At 39.3% G+C, this 14,101-nt stretch overlaps 2 protein-coding genes across 10 annotated transcripts in view; one reads left to right on the top strand and one right to left on the bottom strand.

Moving 5' to 3' along the window:
• The window catches only part of LOC105558528, a 63,141-nt gene extending 49,367 nt beyond the window's left edge, over positions 1-13,774 (top strand). The window contains exons 2-10 of one of the 5 annotated variants that reach the window (XM_012006254.1): positions 772-1,011; positions 2,392-2,588; positions 5,652-5,789; positions 6,947-7,253; positions 8,127-8,366; positions 10,261-10,492; positions 10,737-10,976; positions 11,308-11,585; positions 11,890-13,774. In XM_012006254.1, the coding sequence (XP_011861644.1) occupies positions 910-1,011; positions 2,392-2,588; positions 5,652-5,789; positions 6,947-7,253; positions 8,127-8,366; positions 10,261-10,492; positions 10,737-10,976; positions 11,308-11,585; positions 11,890-12,165 (2,010 nt within the window). In that variant the 5' untranslated portion in view covers positions 772-909 and the 3' untranslated portion in view covers positions 12,166-13,774. Of the gene's footprint in view, positions 1-64; positions 1,012-2,391; positions 2,589-3,138; positions 3,861-5,651; positions 5,790-6,946; positions 7,254-8,126; positions 8,367-10,260; positions 10,493-10,736; positions 10,977-11,307; positions 11,586-11,889 lie in introns of those variants that run through there. The other 4 variants (XM_012006255.1, XM_012006253.1, XM_012006257.1 and 1 more) reach the window with 4 other exon arrangements.
• The window catches only part of LOC105558527 (phytanoyl-CoA dioxygenase, peroxisomal-like), a 96,857-nt gene that overhangs the window by 62,043 nt on the left and 20,713 nt on the right, over positions 1-14,101 (bottom strand). The gene's annotated exons all lie outside the window — the stretch shown is intronic.

Here is a 14,101-nt window from a genome sequence, read left to right as displayed (position 1 = left end):
AAGCATTTTTAAACAATTTTTTAATCTGACGGCTGGCACCTCATTTTCTAAAAGTGGTTTCTAAAATTGGGGTGCTGGTTGTTTGGATTCATTTTTTTGACATTTTTCGACAGTTCCAGCATAGTTCCGACCATTTCCATACATTTTAGCAATAGTTCCGGCCGATAAACATTTTTTAATAATTTTTCAATCTGACCGCTGGCACCTTATTTTTTTAAAGTATGTGGTGCTGGTAGTTCTGAGCAGTTTTTTGACAGTTCTCAACAGTTCTAGCATAGTTCCGACCATTTTCATACGTTTTAGCAATAGTTCCGGCCGATAAACATTTTTAAACAATTTTTTAATCGGACCGCTAGCACCTCATTTTCTAAAAGTATGGGGTGCTTATTATTTTACAGTACACACTTGATAACAGGTGCATCTTGTACATGAAGGGCAATGAAATTTGATAAAATGCATCATGATTTGCGAATTTTTCGTACGTACTTTGAAACCAGTTATGCTCAAAAACTCAAAATGTAATATTTGGCCAGTACTATATTATATATAAAATAATTTAAAAAATTGTTCACAATATTCTTGAAATATTGATGTAACATTGCGTGGGTACTCATTAAAGCCATGCTGGATTGTGATTAGAAGCGAGAAATGGCACACTGAGGATTCTTGCCCTTGCAAGCCTGTGTTATATTTAGAGAATGATAGTTCTCATAATTTTACTTACACAATATTAATGTGAACATATTTATATATGAATTTTTGATTTTTCAGTTATGACTATCATTATGACATCGCAAAAGGAAATCCGGAAGCCCAACGAAATCGACAAGTTTACTTAGGTTTTTTCGTTCGCCTAAGAAGAAATCCTGAACGAAAAGAAAAATTAAGTACGCGGAAGGAAGAAGAGGAATGGGCCCTTGGGCCTTTAACGCACCTCTTATCCTTGTATCAACTCTGGGTCTTCTGTTAAATGGCTACGTTCTCCTCGTCGTTCTCGGTCTTAGCAAACAGGTGAACAGTAATTACATAATAAATTATGTATAATATTTAGTACTTCTGTTCTGTCTATCGTTTTCTGTTTCTTTACTTTTATATACTTTCCAATCATGTAATTGACGCTCTCTTCGCGAATCAGAATAATTTTCAATGAAAATGCGACTAGATAATTTCAAACAGTTTACCGCGAATTTGCACGAATCATTTTAGCAATTATTCCAAACGCTCACGTCAGGAATGACGATTTCGGAGATCGTTTGCATGTGGACCGCTCTTCCGAGTGTAAATTAGTATGAACTTTCCTGGCATTTTGTTTAAAGAATTCGTGATATTAACAGATATCCGCTGAAAGCGTATCTCTGGCTTGCAACTACGAATTGCAAAGAGAGAAAAAGGAAAAAATAACTCCTCGAAAAAAATACATACACCAGATAGTAGCATATATGTTCGAATTATTTACTCAAACGATTTATTTGTCGGGATACAACTCATGAGTTCTTTTTACAACAAACAGCGGCGCGGATATATTTTTCTCTACTCGCTCCCAAGTTTTCGAAATACTTACCGTCCAATATTCTAATCGCGCGTGCAAAAGAGAAGAGGCGAGAGAAAGAGAAAGGGGGAGAGAGTCAGACAAAACCTTAATTCAGAATTTTAAGTGATAAAGCCAACGGAGTGCGTGGTACGGAGCGTAATTGCGGTTGTCGTATCGGCCTGTTAAAAGTTTAAATTGCAAAGCGCCCGGGCATTTAGACTCGCGATAACGCGACAGATTTGAATCGAGCGATAGATTCGACATCCCAAGCAGAGCAAAAAATCATAATCAAGTCAAAATGACATCAAAGGATAAAACAACATCATAAGGACTATCAAAAATCATATTTTGATCACGACAGAAAATTGATCAAATTATGATTTTGAAATGAGATGCTGTTTAATATAATTTATTTCCAATACAGATATATCGGCCTTAAATATGCTAATAAATGAATAGTAATGGATACAAAATGTTTTTTTAACAAAAATGAACATTAGTCTGATAAGAATAGGATTTGTACGATAAAATTCAATATTCAATATTTTGTAAGATATTTGTATTCTTGAGCTTTTATTTCGTATCTCGTGAATGGAAAATCGGGATATCAATATTTCAAAAGTCAAATATTTTCACAAATTCGTAAAATATAATCATCTCTGCGAAATTTTTGTCATTTTGCATACACAAGTGATTTGCGTTCTCTCAGCAAAAGTTATCGAGAGATTAAAATAGTCAAAAAAGTCAAATTATGTTTCATTAAAAGTGTATCATCTCGACTTTCTGGAAATGATAACTTTTTGATGTCATGTTGATTTTTAAATGACTTTTGGTTCTGCCCGGGACCACAATGCCTGCAGCAGCAGCAACAGCAGACGGCGAACACTTTATTGCTGATCCACTTGGGCGCCGTAGAAGCGGCAGTGTGCCTGATACTCCTGATTTTGGCAACTAACACGTGGTCGGACGCAAGTGCGTGGTGCGTCCTTTACGGATTTCTACTGGCGTTGTTACACCCGGTCGCCCTGTGGACCGTCACCGGATTAAACTGCGACAGGTGAATCTCGCATATAGGCTTGTTCACTGTTCCTACACTAGTAAACTAGTGCAATAAATTGGAGTAAGACAAGCATATTTTTTCTCATTCTAGCTTACTGCACTAGTTCACCAGTGCAGGAACAGAAAACAAACCCTATGTATGCTCTGCCTTCCTAATATCTCACAAATAGATTTAATATTGCCACTAATATAAAACCAACGATATGTAGTTTTTAAAAAACGACCTATGCTGGCTAATGTTTTTATTTAAAAAACAAACGACGTTTCGGTCCCGGAATTGGACCCTTTTCAAGTAATCTGCAAACGTACATAACTTAACACTAAATACGTTTTTTTTAATATAGCGTAAATAATTACAGCGAAAGTAAATTGCAATTCTATACCGTTTCACACAATTGTTATTGATCTCATATCGTTCGTTTGGCCAATATCGTTATGTTAATGAGTTGTGTACAAGCAAGAGAGTCATTATACTTTACGTTGTTACGAATTAATAAATGTCAAGGGTGAATAAAGATAAATAAGAATAAATAAGAATAAATAAGAATAAATCAGAATAAATGGGAATAAATATGAAATAAATAAATACATTTACATATTGGTCAAAAATTGATTGCACTCCTTGGTTGAAGAGTGCAGAGTCAATCGAAGTTGCATTGTTAATTGTACGACACGAGTAAAAATATCGAGAGATGTGTGTTAGACGAGATGTCGGATCGAACTGACGAGTGACAAATATAGTTGTCATAGGACAAACCAAGCGACATCTCGAAACACGAGTAAAAGAACATTGCAATGACATAAAAAAACACGAAAGTAATTTAACGGTAGTAAGCAAGCACCAGTTAATTTATGAACACGACTTTGAATAGTTAGAACCTGAAATTTTACACAATGAAAAACACACACGGAAATACGAAATTGCTGAGATGTTTCTTTATAAAAAAGCAAAAGAACGCTATCAACTTAAAAAGGGATACTGAAAATTTGAATCCCGTATATGATAAGGTGTTAGAATACATGTGATTCTGATATGTATTGTTTATATTAGGAATTATCGCGCACTCATTATTTTTCTCATTCGTCTTATTCGATACCGACAGTTCAACCTGATATCTCTCGTCCAACACATGTCACTTGTCAGTTCGATCCGACATCTCGTCTAACACACATCTCTCGATATTTTTACTCGTGTCGTACAATTAACAATGCAACTTCTATTGACTCTGCACTCTTTAACCAAGGAGCGCAATCATTTTTTGACCAATATGTAAGTGTATTTATTTATTTATTCATTTCATATTTATTCCTATTTATTTTCATTTATTCTTATTTATTCTTATTTATCTTTATTCATTCTTGACATTTATTAATTCGTAACAACATAAAGTGTAATGACTCTCTTGCTTGTATGTACACAGCTCATTAACATAACGATATTGGCCAAACAAATGATATAAGATCAATAACAATTGTGTGAAAAGGTATAGAATTGCAATTTACTTTCGCTGTAATTATTTTTGAAAAATATTTAGTGTTAAGTTATGTACGTTTGCAGATTACTTGAAAAGAGTCCAAATCCGGGACCGAAACGTCGTTTGTTTTTTAAATAAGAACATTGGCCAGTGTAGGTCGTTTTTGAAAAACTACATATCATTTCCTAATATCGTTATTCAACATTCGGATTCAATACAAAGATGTATTGAGTACGAATTGAAAACTTCCGCTTGAATAAAAATCAATTTCCTGGTTTCCCGTTGAATTCGCTTGCTCGTAGCGGAACGGACGATACACACAGCTGACTTTTTATTAAATGGCAATCGATGCGTCAGGACTTGCAAATGGATGCGCGCAAAGGGACGTCTGTTAATCATTATCATCGGATCAATCGCGCGTAATATTGCGTTTTATACGATGCACATTTAAAATATTCGCTTTGCGCCATTTGAATGCGCACCCCACGTGTTTCCGATCGAAATGTTTAGCAAAACGATTCGATAAAATTATTCCCGCGGTAACACTTACTGGTAATTACTCGACAACTTTTTTCACATTACTTTTTACGTTATTCAAAGTACAAGCAACGTGCGCATTTTCAGTTACGGTGCATCCACTGTGAGATACCATTACGCACAATTGTCGGCGAAAGGAAGAACGTCATTGTTGCTGCAGTAAACCGAGAACGAGGAGCCTGAGAGGCTCGAAGGAGTTCCTCTTGTGGAAACTTTCGATAAAAAAAATCTCGATATATGGCATATGTGTAACGAGCGATATGTACAAGGCTTTGATTTCAAGCGATACAAAAGGCAACCAGATATCCGATGTAGGACGTCAAACAAGAATCTCGCATGTTCAAACAATATCGCCATAGCTGCCAGACGACGTGATTCATTCGTTCGATACAGTCTGTGTTCCAGAATCTCATCGTTCCGTTTCTACTTGTTGCTTATCCTCTCGTGTTAAGAGCCGCGTGATTTTTGAGGTACAAAAGCGAGCCTAGATTGTGTCAACCGGAATAATTTCGTCAGTTATTCGACATAAATATCATATACTCGGGTACATCGTTTGAAAGCGCTTTATGAAAATTTTGTTAAGAATTTCGTCGTCCTCTTTCTGCACGAGAATCTCCATGAATTCCATCGCGTCGCGCGGAACCTTTTAAGAAAATACGGAAGACGCGTCCGAGAGAATGTAGAGAGCTTCTCTCTTTCTTTCCCTCCGCAAAAGGCAATGCCAGGCCCGGCCGTGGCTCGATCGACCACGGAATATTTTATTCAGCAATTTAAACAGATTTAAACTACCTCGTTTTTCACTTCCTCATGACTTGCGCCCGCGATCGCCTCCCGCGAAGCGTTCGTATTCTCGCAAATTTTTCTCATCGAGCATCGTGCACGTGTGTCGCCGTGCGTATGCTTTAATCCAATTAAGCGACAAGCCGGGACTGATGAGTTGGAAAGAGTTAAACACGTTCGGCCGAATGCGAAACGACCATCCTACGCCAGTATCTAAATTACATCTTGTAGATTTCCATCAATCATGCCCCGCAATCATCTCTATGCAGGTATTACGCGATTGCCGCACCGCTGCACTACACCGCCGTGGTCTCGCCGCGCCGCGTAGTCGTCGGGCTGGCCGCCTCTTGGACGGGCGCTCTACTCCTCTGTCTACCGCCGTTCTCGGGTCTGGTGCCACCTTATAGGTTTGTATATACACGTTGCACCATTAAATGCAGCGTTTGTTCGCACGTTTTACGACACTGCTTCGCAATTGCTGCGTTTCCTCGCGTAATGAATGAGATTCGATTTACTCCGTGCTCCGTCCCTTCGTCTCAAGTAAGCTGTTTCGCGTCGCATAAAGGCTCGCGCTGCGAGGACAATTTCTGCGACGCGTACACCCGAAAGAATTCCCCATTCAGAGCGGAGCTTTTGTCGCCGGCGAGTTAGTCAAGTTAAATGGAGCGGATTGTAACAACCCAGATAGTACATGGACCTACTATGGACGTCCATTGGATGTTCGAGATCAGACATCAGGACGTCCGTAAGACATCTGAATAAAGTCCGACGGACATCCAATGGAAGTCAACAGGATGTCTGTTTTTCACAAATGTGGATGTCCATAAAATATCCATAAAAGAACCTAAAATGGACGTCATTTCCAATGCTCTACTATTCAAAATTATTACTAAAATAAACATTTAAAATTACATAAAGGAGAGGTTTATGAGCAATAATAAATTAAAAATTTAAATATATTTATTATAAATATCAAGTCTAATACTTTAAATCACAATATGTAGTTCAATCACAATTAGAGTTTAAGACATCTCATTTAATAAAATATAAATGCTTCATACATTTTTTTTATCTATAATTTATATTGCATTATATAACATAAAAGTGAAAAACGTAATTTAAATAAATCTTGAAAAGAAAAATATTGCAAAAACTGTTGGCTTCTGCACAACAGGACGCGGAAAGTTTACCGCGCGGCATATATGAAAGTGATAGCCAATCATTCTTCGATAAATCGACAGTCGAGAAACAAAAGACATAACTCGCGCGAAACATTAACGTCCAAGACCGAACGTCCTGTAGACGTCCAAAGATTCACCACTGACGGATGTCTGAAATGAGATGTACCATCGACGTCCATTTCATGTCCATGGACGTGCGGATGGACATAAAATGAACATCCATAGGATGTCCTGTACCATCTGGGAATACGAAAAAATTGTTTCAACAAATCTGTCACATTGAATCACGCGCATGAACATAGCAAGAATCGCCGGCGAGATCACACTCATCCATCAGTCAAATTTTTTTCTGTTTTTTTTTCCCAATATCCTGTATCGATCAGGTATATTCAAGAATTAGATTGCTGCGCCCTGGACTTCGGGAACGGCACCTGGGGATACGCCGCGGCGGTCTACGGCGCTGTTTACGTCATCCTGGGCCTGGGACTGCCAGCTGTCCTCGTTACGGTCTGCAATTTACGCGTGCTGGGTATAGCACGATATCATCGGCACCGCATCGCCAGCGCGATCTACGAGGTCACCCTGAGCGCCCAAGTGACCATCACGCATCAACGAAATCCATTCTTCGTGCCAACCGTCACCGCACCCTCCGCCGGCGGACCGCCGCGATTTCACAGTGCCGCCAGCACGGTTTGTCTAGATGACTTTTTCTTTTCACTTCCAAATCACGTTGTAGAGGGTAAACTTTGTTGGTGTGGCCTCTGCATTCGTGGTTTACCAAATCATCGAGCGCGATACCAAGAATCGCGCTGCTAATTTTATTTATATTATTCGGTGAAATAGAGTAGGTCAGTGGGCAAACGAGAAAAGTGTCAGGTGTGGGCCTGGACAGCTCAGGAAGAGCTGACCAGGCCCAGTCCTCGCCTATCATTTTGCTCACCCAAAATTATTACGTAGCGCGCTTTAACGCCTACCTCTCCGAAGATGTACTCTTTTTTATTATTATGACATTTTTTATAAATCATACTCCCTATTAAGTCTCGTGTTCACGATCTAAAGGCCTGTGTCCACGATGCTAGAACTTGATCCAAGTTCTAGTTCTCGAAACTAGAACTTTGACACAGTTCTTGGATTCGTGGCTTTAACAATTTCGCGATCAAAGTCAATTCCTCTTTAACAAGAATGTCTAACCGACTTAGCTTTTGTCGAGTTACTCGATTTAAGTTAATCAGGCTAATGAAAAGCACCCGTAGTTCAAGACTAATCTATAATTTAATTTTCTGCCCCGGAGTTAGCAAGTCAAATCGATAGACGCCACGCTGGGAGGCATCGGCGAAGTACATACCGAAACTTCCTCGCTCGTAGCGTCTCGTGATTATGGACCACCGTTTAATTTCTATTCGAGGACCTGATCTAGCAACTTTCTAACATAATTAACCTTTGATATAGCGGCAAACGTATCCGTGCGTGTGCATTAATCGCTAAATAAAGATAAATAGCTTCGCGCTGCGATTGAACGGCTGCTGTCAATTCTCGTCACAGTTTCGTAAACGACTTTTTCAGGTGATGCAACTGGTCGGCTCTCTGTACCTGCTCTACTTTCCGTATTGCGGGTTCATCCTCTGGGAAGCTTGCGGCGCCAGTAATCAGCACCGCCTTCCTAAGCTCGCCTCTTTAGCGTCGCTCCTCCTCGCGTGCTCGCCGCCCATCAACGGCCTCCTCTACGGCCTGAAATCACAGACCCTACGACGATCCGTGCAGAACTACTGGCGGAAAAAGGCAACTAAGTCGGAATTGCAGCAGGTACGAAACGCGAGAAAAACGAGCGCTCGTGAAGGGACGCTTAAGTGTCGAGTAACGCGAAGGACAATAGTAATTTTCGCAGTTTACGGTTATTATTACTCTTGTGTCATGTTAAGTTCGTATATACTGGGTGTCCCACAATTCATAATTAACTTTTAAACAGATGAAACAGGGTACATTTCAAAGATGAAAGTCCTCTGTTGCTCTTTCCTCCGGTCTTTATTTATTGAATTATTTAAGATTGAGGCGGGAAACTTACACTGAGAGAAAAATATAGTTGGATAGAGGCCAAAAATAACTATATTTTTCTCTCAGTGTACAGTCAACCCAACTGGCTAATTATTTAATTAATTTATTACGCAACGTTTCGACCCTATTCTTTTGGGTCCTTTTCGAGTGATACTGCAAATCAACAACAACAACGCAGTTATGAACAATGTTGGTTAATAAATAGAAAGGATTTAGTTAAATAGTTAAAAGTTCAGTAACGCACCTAAGTCAATCATCGTTGTCGAATAAGACAGAGTCGAGCCGCTGGCGAACTCACTCAGTTTCGATAAGATAGGAGGCAGAATTAAAAACATCAATTATTGACATTTTTAATTCCAAGTTCTGCTCGGTCCGAGAAATTTATAGCCAATCAATTTGCAACTTTTACGAGAAATTAGTAATTTTATTAGCTATCGAGTTATAAAATATACATATGTATACGTGTGAGCACTGTGGTTGCTGGGCTCGAACTAATTTGTTAGTCATGTCTTAAGAACAATACAAGGTGATGCGAACTAAACATTTGATTACACAGTCGTATATTACATTTAAGTTTTCAGTGTCCGTTTGTAAATTAAACGTGTTATCGGTATTTTTGATAAAAACATTTCGGCGATTTCTCTTTTTCTCCTGCGCTCGCAATGTAAAATTATTGAATTATTTAACAATTAAGTCGACCAAACCCGTGCACACTACAGCGGGGAGCTACACACTTAACGTCCTTATTTTTAAAAATAACTGACACATCAATTTATTTAAAAGCAAAACAATAAAGATCAAAATTATATGGGAGGATACGGGCATTGAGTGAGGCGCCCGCGCGGTTTGCACCGGTACTGCCGTCGGCAGGGATCCTAAAGCCGCTGGCGAACTCACTCAGTTTCGATAAGATAGGAGGCAGAATTAAAAACATCAATTATTGACATTTTTAATTCAAAGTTCTGCTCGGTCCGAGAAATTTATAGCCAATCAATTTGCAACTTTTACGAGAAATTAGCAATTTTATTAGCTACACATTGCTCAGACCGAGATTTTGGATCGAATTCTAGCATCATCAACACCACGGCTTTACTGACAATCTGACAGATGTTTGGCAATGACCTTTCTCGAAAAGGCCTGCAACTATTTCTACACGTCATACTGCTCTTTTTCTCTTCTTCTAGACATGGATTTATGGACTTGCGTTTATTAGAAGAAATCTTTTTCTAGGCTATTAATCTTGTTAGTTCTAATTGCACGATATTGTTCTTATATGTTGTCCCTAGAGTATGCTGGTCTCATTTTGTATATATTTATTGTAGAATTCTTGTACCAAGCAAATATTGTCGTCAAGTGTACCAAAACTTAGTAAAATTTTTAATTTTTTCGTTTTTGATATAAAGTCGACCAGCATAGTCTAGATTTTGCTGCGTACTTTAATTCCGTAAAAGAGTTTTATAAAGCCAATTGAAAGATTACTTCTAACAAAGAATGTCGATAAAACAGACTTTAGGATCCCCTTATGTGACAGAGAAACTTCTGTCTCCGGAGTTTACCCTCTTTTAACAAAAGTCAATTGTGAGTTTTGGAACACCCTATATAAACGTATGTAGTAGCGTGAGAGCAACTGTAAATTGTGTTCCAGGAGATACAAGCGAGAACACCGAGCGTCGCGGGCTCCAGGAGACCTTCTGGCAGCGGAAACGCTTCCTTCTTCCCATTCCCGCCGTTACAGCGAAGGCTCAGCGACGCGTTATTGGCCCTCGGCTCATGCAGAACCGGGGGTAATTTCGAGAGCAATAATCTGGGGTTCCAGCGCGGCAGATTGCAACCCGCCGTATCGTGTAATACTCTTAGAGTGCCGACCACCGAATCAGGTACGCGATCCTTGTCGCTGATACCATTTTATCGAGATACAATCCGTGCTTCCATCGTATTCAAGTAGTTCTTAATTTGCCTTATCGTTAGTTCGCAATCGACAGTTCCCACTTTAACGTGAATATTTCTATGGAAAAAAGAAAGAATCTCTAGTAAAACAAATCGAAAGACCTCTTAATCGTTGATGGACAAACGTTTCGACACTGATATGAGCATCATGTCCTTTCATCATGGCGCGCTAAGGTGAGCCGAGCAAATTGGTGAGGGCGAGCGCGAGTGCCGCCAGTCTGATGGGTCCCCATTATCGGAGCGACTTTATCGGGGCGGATTTGGGCGCGGGATGTTCCATAGCTATGTGTGAGACCCCGAGGAGAAGCCCGAGGATCCTCATAACGCGCGCGTGCAGCGAAGAGAGCCAAGACGGAAGCAGCCCCCTTCTGAGAAAATCCCTCAATTCCAATACTAATGCACCGCCATGCGAAAGTACGTCACACTAACGTTTGTAGTGTTTGCTTCAGTCGCATGTGCAATTCTGAAGTAGAATTCGCGATTTTACAAAAATTATCACGCCTATTGTTCATGTTTCCGACGTGGATATTCTTCTTCCAACTATAAAAGTCTCGCATTTTACATAATATTAGCCTCTCTACAAGCGAAAAGAAATCAATTAAGCTTTCAGCGTAATGCCGCTGAGACGTGTTCGCCGTTAGTTTCATATGGAGACTTGCAAATGAATAGTCCAAGTAAACTGTGTTACTTCTACCTGGATTACCGCTTGACCTTATTTAAGAGAGCTCTCGTTTATTGCGCATAGAACGTCGATGGCGGCACTGCAGCACCGGAAGCGAGAGCAGCACAGGAAGCAGCGATGCAAGCGTATGGACCACCGGAGTGGCCCCGAAGTTCAGCAAGAGTAACGCAAAGAACTCGGACGGTTGGTCGTCACGTGCGCGACACGGACGCGGGAAGAATTTAGAAGAAAGCGCCCTGTCGACTGCAATCAGGCCGAACAATAACAGTGAGAGCAGCGATACGACGGATACGACTACAGCCACGACAACAACCACTACGCTACTTAAATCTCTTACTATGGTAAGTGATAAGGTAGACGTGAAATTGTATACGATTGCACAACTATCAATACATAATTGTATTAAGCAATTGTTCGCGAGAACATTCTACTTTGTCGAATTAAAAAAATATCGGAAGAAGAAAATTGAAGTTTTCCGTTCGACAAAGTAAAATAGTCCCTTGAAGATTGGCAACACGTAACGGCAGTTTTAATGGTGATCATAATGAAGGAGCTAAGCAATTATCTTTTCGTACTCTTCATTATTGTATAATTCAATTCACAATTCAATTCCAACTTCCAACACAATTAATTGTGCAAATGCAGGAGACTGGCGAGATGAATGAAAGAGAGAAGGAAAGAGTAAACGGTAATATGAAGAAAAGAGAGTTCAGCGAGAGTGAGAGCAGTTGGAGCAGTGTCGAAGAAATTGAAACCAAAGCGGAGAGAAACGATGAGGATGACAATCTTGAGAACTTGAAGGAGGATCCGCAAACGAGACCCCCGAGGAGAAAGTCGAAAAGCAACAATCGTGAACCCGAGGTTTCCGGAGATCATGAGGAGGCTGCGCAGCTGAGGCCACTTCTAACTCCCTCCTCTTAAGCCGACCCTCTTAAATGTATTTTCCTTTGGATAATCTGTTCGCGTATTTATGTGTATGTATGTGTGCGCGTGCGTGTAAATGTACATGTGGAACGCGAATGAAATAAAATTTCACCGTATGTATTTAAGCGACACTAATATACACGACGTTCACAGGAAATTTATAAATAAGCATCTAATTGTGACACGCTTATTTCGTGAATTTGCGAGAATAAAGTTAGCTGGTGAATTGCGATCAGAGAGTTACTTTGATAACTTGCATTTAACAATATTCACGTTTGCGACACGAGAGCAAAGAAGAAGTATTCGACAAATAACTTGTTCAAGAACGTACGTTTCATAGATTGATCTCAATCTTTTACGTGTCTTAACGCATTGTAAAAAGTTTAGAGAAAATATGGATTTTATCTTTGCAGATCTTTACGCTCGATATTAATATATGTATGTATATCGACATATATATGTATATATCTTAAAATTATATTTTTTTACTTTCACTCTACAACGTTACGTGACGCGACAATGACGCGATATCATCTTTTATAACAAAAATCGAAAAACTGATTAATTGATAACTGATTAACACCGCTGTACCGTCGGTAAACTCGATTTCGAGAAATTCGTTCGCTCGTCCTCAAGAATTAATCAATAATCGTTTCCGATCAAATATCAATAAAAAATTTGCATCAACGACGAATTCGTAAAAAGTCGTAATCTTGCGAAAGTTCCGGTCCAATTTATTTCTAATGTTCTGAAGCGATTCATAGAGACTCGAAGAAGAGCGAAGAACCACAGACGGAAGTCGGGCACCCGAGAAAGTTCTTTCGACAAAAAGTGACAACAACGTCGGAGTAAAAACTGTGAACTCTAAATGTTGGAACGTTTTATCGAGCGCCGAGTTACACTATTTAAGAAAGAAAAAACTCGTAACGACACGATGTGTTCTTTTGTAAACGTCAAATTTCGCTAGGTATATAGTTACAATAGTAGACGAATTCTACGATTCTTTTGTGACTGACGTCTGTAATTATTAGCAACGTAGACAAAGCTACAATTAGCCAATTAGCCAAGTAAGTAGCCATTGGAATTGATCCAAAAAACTGCTTAGGGCATATGTGTGCGTACAAATCTATGTATACAGATACCGTCGACGTTCTCTCTGGACATTTGACAATGTGATTGTAAGAACTGTTTCGTTCTGAGATGTGAGATTGTTAGAAGCGTGTAAGATTCGTATTCGGTCCGTATTCGCATACGCACTGTTTACGATTGATACCGACTAGGCTAGACCATCTCATTCCAATCGTATGTATATACATTTAATTTATATATGATTCGACCAATGTGTTATACATGATATTTAGATACTATACACACACACACACGCACACGCACACACACACACACACACATACAGCGTGGGCCATTTTAATCCGTACACGGTAATATCGCCTCAGATAGGGGTGATAGCGGAAAATGCCTCAGACAAAAGTTGTTGGATTTTAAGAGGGACATAAGATAATGTCATTGATTTAACCTTGCACAGTTGCTTGAAGGTCACGTAAAGGTTACCTTCAATTTGTTAACGAAACCCCCTATTGTTTATTGTACTATCTTATTCTACTAATTACTATGAACAACTTTTGTCTGAAACATTTTTTGATTTGCCTAATACTTTCGAGATATTCAAGAGAAAATTTATAACTTTTTCAATGTTTAGCTTATATCTCGATGTTTGCCGGAGGAAAAAGTAGTACAGGACTTTTTTACTTGATTTAGTCTTAGGAATATGCTGTTACAATAGTGCTCCAATTATTGAAAAGTTTTGTGTATGTAAATTTTGTATATGTTACAATTAAGGATGTGTCGAATAGTGAAATTGCCAGATACCGGATATCGGTTATCCGGTAATAACGTTCCCCTTTTGCTTTCTCAT

Source organism: Vollenhovia emeryi, unplaced genomic scaffold (genome assembly GCF_000949405.1).
Source record: "Vollenhovia emeryi isolate VEMERY1.0 unplaced genomic scaffold, V.emery_V1.0 DF939336.1, whole genome shotgun sequence".
NCBI lineage: Eukaryota > Metazoa > Arthropoda > Insecta > Hymenoptera > Formicidae > Vollenhovia > Vollenhovia emeryi.
Note: the sequence above shows the minus strand (reverse complement) of the source record. Positions and strands in the feature narration are given on the sequence as shown.